Source organism: Nanorana parkeri, unplaced genomic scaffold, assembly GCF_000935625.1.
Source record: "Nanorana parkeri isolate BGI_ZX_2015 unplaced genomic scaffold, ASM93562v1 scaffold610, whole genome shotgun sequence".
Lineage (NCBI taxonomy): Eukaryota > Metazoa > Chordata > Amphibia > Anura > Dicroglossidae > Nanorana > Nanorana parkeri.
In genome coordinates, this window is record NW_017306878.1 from 870,771 (window position 1) to 881,960 (window position 11,190).

Sequence of the window (11,190 nt, forward strand, 5' to 3'; positions counted from 1 at the left end):
ACGCTCAGACACTGCCATAGCCCATACTAATGGAATTGGGCTTTTTGGCAAGAGGAAGCATATAACCTTTTATCATGCAACAGTGCTATGGCCTGAGTGCTTAGATGCTGCAGATGAGAGGTGTTGAGGGAACGTGGGTGGATAACTATACATGCCTGGGGATGGGGACATGGTCTGTGCGCAGACACTGACACTTCAATTTGACCCGATTGGACAACTAGGCAGTGTTTCTTTAAATAATAGGACTGCCGTATTGATCACTATACTTATCATAATACGTTTTTCTTATGATTTAACTGATGCATCATGAGCAATTGTCCTAAAGTCAGCACCCACGGCATCTGAGACACTGGAAAATCCTTGCTCACTGTGGAGAGAACAAAAGAAATCAGTGACAAAGATATGCGGAAGTTGTCTACCTTTGCTAAATGTTTCCAAAATTTTCCCAATGGGATTTCATAACTTACATAAGCAATTGCTCCAGTTCCCGTGCCACTTTTCCTACAACAGGGGGTCCTTGGTATGTGAGGGCAGTGTACAGCTGGACCAGAGAAGCACCTGCACGGATCTTCTGAAGAGCATCCAACCCACAACTGATACCTCCTACTCCAATAATGGGGACCTTGCCTGAGAAAGAAAGGTATAATGGGACAGTAAGGAAGAGATTACGGATGTCCGAGGTCCACATGTCATCTCAATAGCTTCCTGTGCCAAGTGTTTCACATAAAAACAGTCTGTTACTTAGAGCAAACAATCAACCCTCTTATCGTTAACATAAAGCTATCAGAACAAATCCTCAAACCCACCTACCGCCATTCGGTGCCTATACCTATGTTTTATGCAGCTCTGATCACCATTTTCTAAAAAATCCAGTACTTCTGGGTATGGGGGACGTATGCAACACATTACCTGCCTTCCCACAATGTATCACTGGGGCCTGACGCCCAGTCACCAGCGCTGGGGGAAGGGGATGCCCCAATTAGTGTGTATTTGGTGGCAATACTAGGTGTTATTGTCTATTGCCAGTGACTTTGCGGGTGAGATAGCAAGAATCTGAGCGATGAGGGAGTAGTGGTAAAAGTATTGTACTGGAGGGTGCCTAGGACAGGGTTTGGGGATTTTACTTTTTTTTATAGTGTTACTTTAACCTTGTGCTTCCAAAAAAAAAAAAAAATCAAACCATAGACAGTTCTTCTTTAAAACACATTAGGTAAATGAAGGCCAAATTCTCAGTTAATCTCACCTGAAGTCAGTGCGTACATCTCTCTCACTGTCTCCGTTGCCATGTCTCGAAGTGGAACTCCACTCAGCCCGCCCACCTCGCAACTCTGGGGGTCCTTGAGGGTACTGGGGCGACTGACTGTAGTGTTGGCGACAATCAAACCGTCAATACCTAGCTGAGGGCAGCAACAATAAAGCAATATTAAAATAAGCTGCCTAGAGATGCACCTTTAAACATTTAAGATGACAGAAACATAACCATTTGTAACTAAATAAAAAAGAAACACCGTATTTTTTTTTACGCTTACTACTATAGATATATCAGCATCGTACCTCTGTAACAACACTGGCAATGTCTTGCTTATCACGCAGAGAAAGATCTGGTGCGATCTTCACCAGTAACGCCGGCCTGTGGTCAGGGGGCAAGGCATTCCGAGCACTCACCACCTAGAGGGGAAATAAAGGACTAAACTCAAATTAAATACATTGACAACATTTTTTACAAGGGAACATCAACATTTACACACCTTGGCCAGCAGGTGGTGCAGTTGTTCTTTGCCTTGAAGGTCCCTAAGACCGGGAGTATTGGGACTGGATACATTGATGACAAGATAATCAGCAAGAGGGCCCAGTTCTCGCACTCCTTTTGTGTAATCCGCAGCTGCATCTTCTGACGTCTTGTTTTTTCCAAGATTTATTCCAAGCGGCATTCCCTCTAAAAGAAAGAGGGCACATACCAAGACTGTGTCGAAACATTGTGAAACCACAGTTCGATCCCTCAAACTCAAAAGTTTTTTTTTCTTTTTAATCATTTTGCATATATCTACTGCTTACTAGCAGTAGATATATGCAAAAATATGCGAGGGTTTAATAACCCTTTAACTTTAAAGATGAACACTAGAGACCTGCAGCTTGTCCCTAATGAGCCCCAAGGCTGTGATTAGACAGTGAAGGAGAAGCTGCAGACTGATGAGAGCATCTTTCTATTCTCTCTACCTATACGCATCTTTAAACTGTTGACTGACATCGCTGTGCAAAGCAACAAAGCTCTGAATGGCACAGAGTGCAGAGGTACAGGGGTTTACTGGAGGCTATCAGGACAGATTTGGGAGGGGGGGTGATGATTCACCCCACCATTTATAATCAGTGATTCACGCCAAATGGATAATAATGAACCTCAAATCTCTAACGTGACAGCAGCAGTAATAGAACGGGACGGTTAATGTTGCAATCCCTTAAGTGATTAAATGAAAAAATGTGCACAGCGCTATCTGTCCAATAAATTAATGTGTATATTGTATTCAAAATTAATATTAAAATCACTAAATACCATTCATTAATATGGAATACATTTTTTACACATGATTTATTATTAATTTTGAATACAATATACACATTAATTAATTTATTGGACAGAAAGCATGGTTCACATTTTTTCATCACCCTCACCATTTGTCCTTGAGACCTCCATTACCGGGGTAGAAAGTCATGGGAAATGTAAAATTTTAGGAGGCGGGGGGAAGCTTGCAATGGTGACACCTCTTCTCTTGTCAACTGTCTTTGAAGGGATTTACCCTCATTTCTGACAGAGGTCCCTACTGAATAAAAAAGGAAGGAGGGGGGTTAGATATACTTTAATGATTAAACGGATACTTAAGGAGAACTATGGGGTCAGGGCTTTTCCCCATAGTTCTCCTTAGGGTAACGGGAGGACACAAACTAGCGTCCTCCCGTCACCGTAAGCTCAGTAGGTATACTGAAACGCCGCAGCCGGAGCGGATCCCGACATCGATGTCGAGATCCGCCCAGCTGCGTGAGTGAGAGCTGGCTCTCCCTATCTAGAGGCAGAGCCAGCTGTACCCGCCCCCTCCCCCGTCCGTTCCGCCAGTCAGCGCTGGTGGATCGGAGCGGGGAGGGGGGAATCCAGCCCCTCCCCTGTCACGGCAGAGAGCCGTGACAGGATCGAGAAGTGAGCGATCTACTGAGCCGACCTGTGACAGTCTCATTGTCACAGGTCGGCTAGAACTATGAGGTGAGTGAAAAGCACGCACCTCATAGTTCTCCTTTAATGGATAAAACTGTATTTTATCAGTAAAAAAATATGTTTCTTCCTCATTTAAAGAAAAACTGTCACTAAGCCCATTCAGGTACAGATATTTGAAAGTGTGGAAAGAATGCTCTGGACCCTTGTGGTTCTTCTCTTGGTGTTTCTCATCCAGCAGTAGATAAGTAATGTGAATATGGGTGATCTGGCTAATGTGTAGACAGCTGCCGCAAACCCAAAAGGATCTCCTAAGTATTCTGGCCATGACAGTGTACAAAGCAGATGTAGGAATTAAAGTGCCGCACCAAGTAAAATAGTCCAGGTACAACTTTATTCCATTAGGGTCAGGGGACATTCAAGTAGAGTAGGCAATGCATTTCAAGGGCCCAAAAAACACCTCCATCAGGGCTTGATGAAGGTAATAGGAATAGTTCAGACTTGTCAGAAGCTGGTGATTTGCTGCCAAACCAGCTGCTGACAAGCCTGAAGTACTCCCATCACAACACAACTTTTAGGCTGCAGGGATTGTAATGCACATACATGATTTGCCATGATGAGCCCCGATGAAGGCGGTGTGTTGTGGACACCTGAAATACACTGGCTACTTTACTTGAATGTTCCCTGATCCTAAGTGAAAAAAGCTGTGTCTGGACTTTTTTTAAACGGTGTGGTGCTTTAATTCCTACATCTACCTGTACTTCTGCCATCCAGGACAGTACCTGCACATAGCCCCACCTATAAGTATATTTACTTAACATACATAAGATCCCTTGCCACCTCCCCGTACTGCCAGAGCAGTACTTAGTGAGGGCTCTAGCTGGTTATACTTTAACATAAGATAAAGCTTTTATAGGCCAGGTTATCAATTAGTAATGATCATCCCCTTATCGGTGAAAGAAAAAGGTCCAAAATATGTTGATGTCTCCTTACCAGATGTGAGTTTCTTCTGCTTCTCTGTCCTACTGAGGAGTCTCTGGCGAACAGCCTCTATTCCATGACTGTTAAACCCATATCTGGATATGAAAAAATACATTGTACTATGTAATGAGGCCGTACACCTTTATCACCAACAGGTCACTGTTTTTATTTTTTAAAGGGAAGTATATTGTTATTGATATTTATTCACTCTAAAAAGTACCATTGCCCCTTTAAAAAAAAAAAACTTTTCCGTCAAAGTTGATAATTAGATTCAAACTTGCGTTAAAGTCTGAAGGTGACTAGTTATAAAAGGAAGTAGAGAGAGAGTAGAAGTTACACAGCACAGGGTTCAGGAGGAGCACTCCTACTAACTCTGTAACGTGTCCATGGGATTCTTGTTGCAATGGATTACAAGTGACTTACAGGGTTATTCACAAAAGGTTGAAGAGTTTGGAGAAGGCCGCAGAAGTGAACAATCTAGGACAACATCGCTGAACTGGAAGAATTCCCCAATTCAGCTCACTTTCCAGTTCATCTATGTTGTCCTAGATCAGTGGTGGCGAACCTTGGCACTCCAGCTGTTTTGGAACTACAAGTCCCATGAGGCATTGCAAGGCTCTGACAGCCACAGACATAACTCCCAGAGGCAGATGCATGTTGGGATTTGTAGTTTTGGCACAGCTGGAGTGCCAAGGTTCGCCATCACTGTCCTAGATTGTTCACTTCTCCGGCCTTCTCCAAACTCTTCAACCTTTTGTGGCTAACCCTGTTAGATTCAAGCAGATCATCAGTGGATCATTGACACCCTGGCCCCAAAAGAAGTAGGTTGGGTGATGCTGGGCATCAATCAACCAGGAAGTAGAACAGCACTGGACATTGGAGTGGTAAGATTGTGGGGACAGCAATGGGGGTAAGTTAAGTATTACAGTGCAAGCTGCTTTCTTTTTATGTATAAAAGGTGGAAGGCACTGTATTTAAAAAAACTTCTACGGTAAATTGTGTGAACTTCCTTATTTTAGCACAGTCATTGGGCTCACCCATTGAATAACTAAATGCGCCGAGATTGGTACATTTAGTTATTCATTTTTCACGTATACACACTCACAGTGGATGTACATTCTAGTGCCTTGTAGCTGTTAGTTTGCTTATTGGGGCAGTTCTCATATATGTATGTACCGTATTTGCCGGCGTATAAGACGACTCCTTACTTTTTGTGTTAAAATATAGGTTTTGGGCTATACTCGTCGATTCCCATCCTGAGGATTGGGTGTGACACTTCCGATCTCTACAAAGCCAAAGCCGATTTTGAAGAGCCCGTCAACAGCCTCTGCGTGTTTGTCAAAGCCGGCAGCTAACCCCACTGGGTTCCTGAACCTGCAACCTAAAACATTCACCTCCTGGAGAAATAAAATTTCAGTAAGATAAAAAGGAAAAAGGAGGAGAGGTACTGTATGTATAAAGTGATTTTCAAAACAACCACAAAAAAGGGAGGTAGGATGGGGTAGTGTTAAAACCTGAAACTGGGCTTAAAGTTTTCTAGTTAATGGGTCCAAGAGTCACGAGAGATAATGGGGGCTGCCATTGCGGAGCTTCCTTTTGAGGATCCTAGTTCCCTGGCTGTCAGGGTCATTTGTACCACTGATCCAGAACATGTACAGGGAAAAGGAATTCAGACACTCATTTACAGCATGCTTATTCCAGGCAATCAGTATAATAAAGAAACAAAAAAAAAGGCAAGCAATGCAACCCCCATACCGCTCTCATGATAGAATCACTTCCACTTAAAGTAACATTAAACCCTCAGATTTTTTAACATAAAACAATACTGTAATGTGCGCCTTACTGTAATCCATGGTAGTTTCCCTTCTCTTTGCTGCTCTTCCTTTTAAATCTATCTGTTCTCATGCTCTGCAGAACTTCTGTTTTGCAGCAGACTGCCTTGTCTCAGGAATGTATACACGGTGTCTGTGTATCCGTTTGTAATCTGAGCCAGCACTACAGGAAGAGGCCCTGAGCTGAAAAGGGAAGTTCTGCAGAGCATGAGAAGACATGCGGATTTAAAAGGAAGAGCAGCAAAGAGAAGGGAAACTACCATGGATTACAGTAAGGCGCACATTGCAGTATTCTTTTATGTTAAAAAATCTGAGGGTTTAATGTCACTTTAACTGTTCCCCTCTCCTACAGCACATACTCCCTTTCCCTTCTCTGTCCTGCTGCTGCCTAGCCGTTGGAGATGAAGAGAAGAAGCCCTGTGTAGGGTTGATGTCACAACTTGGAGCTTACACACAGCGGATGACTCTCTCCCCATCCCATGTGACAGCACTGGGTGTCTGAGCATGTAAACACTAAGCCCCAGCACTGTCACATGGCAGTAAAGGCAACGTGCTACCCAAATGTACTAAGTATCGCTCTTTGTTCCCAGGTGCTAAACACAACACCGGGAAATAATAAGAAAGGGAATGTGCGCTGCCAAGAAGGTGGAGAGCCGAGTGAAGCTATTGCTTTGCCCTGCGCGGGAATCATTTTGGATAGGGTAGGCTCTTTATAATACCATATGTACAATATTCCTAAGCCAGTACCTACCAGACTTCGTGACTTGGGCTGTGTGCACCTTGGGAGCAGCCCCAGTGCTGCAAACCTTATAGACAAAGTGTGTGCCTGCTCGGGGGATATTATCCTCTGCAACGTTGGCAATAATCGTTCTGCGTAGAAACGCTCGTCACCTTTGACGGTAAGGTAAGAGGAAAATAGGAGCCCTCCGCCACAAAGTATGATGGCCGCATCCTTCAACTGACGCTGAAACAAAATGAAATAAAATGCATGGAGCAAATGACAGAAGTCAACTGATTCACAGAGGTTAGAGGACACGTTCACCTTTAGTGAATCAGACCTTTATTATAATAGCCCCCCTCCCTTCCCTCTAGAGAGAAGGCAGCCTGGGCTTATACTTACCCTTTAGCCCTGATCCAAGAATCTTACCACCGGCATTGATCGGCCGGCTCCTCTTTATTCTGCGCATGTGCATCGTGACACCATTTATTTCTATGGGTAGCTATACTGGTGTCCTCCAGCAGTGTTTCGAAGTACCACTTTCCCCATAGCAATGAATACGTTCATGGGGCACGGATGTAGAATGAACAGGAGCAGGCCGGGTCAATGTCAGCAGTAAGATCGCAGGATTAGGGCTGAAGAGAAGTAAAAGCCAAGACTGCCTGCACTCAGGGGGGGGTTTCCATTTGCTGTCCTGTGCTAAAAAAAAGTAGCTTTTGTCGCAGAGCTGCACGTGGCACGAGCCTTCTGGATTGAATGACAGCAAGCATTGCTCAGACCACTTCCGGTGAGCCTAGGCCGTCATAGACTCGCCCCCTTGGTGGATATCATCATGCAGCCCAGGCTCACAGCACTCCTGGACCAAGGGACACACACGTCATTAAAGAAGTGCAGCTCCAGGAGAAAGGACCACCCACCACCACTGTTGAAAAAGGCTGCTCTATGCTGGCCACTAACCCTCCTGCATTTAAAGGAGAACTATGAGGTGAGTGATTTTCACTCAGCCTCATAATCTGAGCCGACCTGTGACAATGAGACTGTCACAGGTCGGCTCAGTAGATCGGGAAGTGAGTGAACACATACCAGCGCTCGCTCACCTCTCGATCCTGTCCCTGCAGAGAGCCATGACAGGGGAGGGACTGGGTTCCCCCCTCCCCGATCCTCCAGCGCTGACTGGCGGAACGGACGGGGGAGGAGGCGGGTACAGGTGGCTCTGGCTCTAGGTTGGCAGAGCCAGCTGTCACTCACGCAGCTGGGTGGATCCAGACATAATTGTCGAGATCCGTTCTGATTATACAAAACTAGCGTCCTCCCGTTACCCTTAGGAGAACTATGGGGAAAAGCCCTAACCCCATAGTTCTCCTTTAAGATGCCAGTGATGAAGATCCAGCACCAAATCTACTGTTTTGCTGATCGCAGCCAATGTAATCAAATGCCTACTGATCTGCCGGTATGATTATTGGAAGCAAACCCCCACACACAATGAAGGACATTATAACTCCCCTCAGATTGTGGGAGCTGAACAGAGGACACCAACCCTTTCCCGCAGCCCCAAGGGTATCTCTACAAATTCTCATATCCAGAAAGTAAAATTGTTCCAAAATCCAGCTGCAAGGCACATCTTAATGCCATCACAATTGCCTGCCTCATAGGCATGCTGGGACTTGTAGTTCCTGTGAAGTCAGTAAGCCTATCAGTATGAAATATCACACAAGAATAAAGGAAAACCAGATCTGCCGGCTCATGATATATGACAAGTGCTACAATGTGAGCTTGCTAAGGAGCCATTGACGGCGGTGCAGCATAAAACATTTGATTACCTTCACGTGGGCTCCCAGCATTTTCACTTCCTGCATCCATACTGTGGTTGGCATTGGTCACGTGACCTGATATCAGTGAGCGAGCAGCCATGATTGATGTGGGAAAAACAACGACTTTCCCAAAGTGGGTCCTGAACACAATAGGTTAAGATTGTATGTCCTTATAGGGAAAAACCAGCAAAGTTAATGGTGGCTGAGCAGGAACCTGACAAATCTACAATTTCCTCATGAGTTGCAGAGGATTTCCTGGCTTGCGATGATTGCCCAGACATTCGCCCCGCCCCTTCCTGCTTCTGATGACGGCTCTTCTCACGAGATCTGGAATGTGGCCCCGAGCTGTAATGACAGTTGGTGATGTCAGTGTTGTTCTAAGGCCATGCTGGAAGCTGACACCTGAGACATTGCCGGCCGGGACGAGGCCCTCTGGTACCGGAGTGCGCCCCCCTCCAGCCACAAATTGAAAACATTTATAATTAAAAAAAGCTGAATTAAGGGGTTAATAAAACTAAATAAATTAGGGCCCATTCACACCATATCGACGCCTGAGGCTCCTTTCACACTTTAGCGGTTTTCTGTGCGTATTCGTCAGTGCAGAAACGCGCACAACATCAAAAATAATACGTTCCAATTTAGCCTGTTCACACCTGTGCAGCGGCATGAAAACACGCATTGCACAAAAGAGCCCTAGTGCGATTTTCCTGGGAGACTTCCGTGCGTTCCAGCTATAGTAGTAGCCGCAAATGTGCGGAAACCACCCGTATGTTAAAATGCACGCGTTTTCATGCCACAGGGACTAACGCGTTTAAAACTGCGCTGAATTTCAAACCTCTACATGTGAACAGAGCCTTATTTGCACAGAATTGGATCGTGTTAATGCACAGCACACACGGTACCGCTCGCCTGGTGTTATTTGATTTGCACCCCCAATTGCGTGCATTGCAGTGCAGCACGGTAAAATAATAATACATGCATGACTTTCTTTTTTCGATGGGAGGTGGGTTGGGGTGCCGTTGAAATGAATGCGCACCTAGTATGTGCCGTGCTGTTGCGATATTGCACACTAAACGCAGGGATCCGCAGCGCATTGCGCTAAGTTCACTGCACGCATGGGTGCACATTTTTACTGCCTATTGCTATCCTGCAGTGGATTTTTTTATTTTTTAAGCAACGTTTTTATCTTTTGTGCATTGCGTTTGTGTGTGTTGGTGCATGCCTGTGCGCGTTACGTTGTGCTGCATGTGCCTTGCGCTGAAAACAAGTTGAGTATGCTCTACTTAGGGAGCTGATTAGGCTTCCCTAGGGTAAAATGTTGATTTTATGTCATTTCATCCCCTTCTGTTTACACATAGCAGTGAATTATAAATGAAAGCTTCACCACAAATGCATGGTCAGCTTCATGCTGTATTCTGCGTTTCCTGCACAAGACCCCGGAGGGAGGTGATCCTGGAACATGGAAGAGACGTTGCTGCATTGTTCATTGTAAACTGTACTCCTGCCACACCCGGGGGTTCGGTATCAGCGATCTCCCTTCTCCCGACCAAACCCCGACACTCCCCCCTCCAACCGTTCTCCCAGCCACCAAGCTGCGGGCCGTTTCCCTGGCAACAAGGCCACGCTTCCTCTCTACCAACCTTCAATGGATGTTGCCTGATTGGCTTCTATGCATGCTGCCCACCAGCTGCCTAGCCATACTGTATTTACCTCGGTCGCTCCTACCCAATGGGATGAAACCAATGAGAGAAGCTGTTTCCTAGGCAACTGCAATCGCACCCAAGGGACTGGAGGAGGAATCCGGTGATTGGTTGTTGCAGCCAGGGAGTGGGCGGGACGCTCTTTGTGGTTGGAGAGGCGGCTCGTCAGTCTGAGGCAGCCTGCTGCTCGGTAAGTTAGGATGCGCTGGGATGAGGGAAGCGAGTAGGTGAGCGATGGGAGATACTGACTGCAGCCATGGTGAGACCTCCAGTAATATGTCTGTGTTTATATATATGATATACGTGATTGTGGGTGACATTCTGTACTGCATATACTCTGCCATGTTACTGAAGTCCCCTCTGCGGGCTGTATCATTTACATGTACTGGTCTTACCAAACTCAATATTCACTATGGAATAAGCATGTTGGCAGTGAAGAGTTGGACCCGGCTCATATTGGGGACCTCTCCGCTCACCAGGGCCGGCCTTAGGTCTTTAGGCGCCCTGTGCGAGAAAGCTTTACAGCGCCCCTCAGTGACCACACCCCTCAGTGGCCACACCCTTTAGTGACCACACCCCTAGTAACTACACCCATTTATTACCCATATTTTTGGTAAAATATAAAAAGCGGGGTCACGTCGGGTAAATAGACACCAAACATGTCATGCTTTAAAATTGCGCGCACCCGCGAAATCGAAAAAAACTACCATGCCCAAAATTGACCATAGGTGACGCTTTAAAAGCTTTTACCGCTCATCAGTTTAGTGTTATCAGTGATTGATAGCCCTACAATTATTGCTCTCATTCCGACGGCGATATGTAACTTGTGCGGCGTAATGGGCGAAATCGTCGTTTTCACACGTATGAGCACCCGACGCCTGTTTGCATGCGTGTATGTATGGGGGGGACTTTAAAAAAATGTTTTATTCTTTTTTATTTGTAACTT

At 45.6% G+C, this 11,190-nt stretch overlaps 1 protein-coding gene across 1 annotated transcript; it reads right to left on the minus strand.

Annotated features, from left to right (window-relative positions):
- Window positions 1-221: 221 nt before the first annotated feature.
- Window positions 222-8,610, minus strand: DHODH (dihydroorotate dehydrogenase (quinone)). Its single transcript, XM_018562897.1, is given in 9 exon segments — window positions 222-367; window positions 468-627; window positions 1,244-1,397; window positions 1,555-1,668; window positions 1,749-1,936; window positions 4,196-4,278; window positions 5,369-5,580; window positions 6,767-6,979; window positions 8,554-8,610. Coding segments are annotated over 9 exon segments (1,260 nt in total). The 5' UTR covers window positions 8,608-8,610; the 3' UTR covers window positions 222-285.
- Between the last annotated feature and the right edge of the window lie 2,580 nt (window positions 8,611-11,190).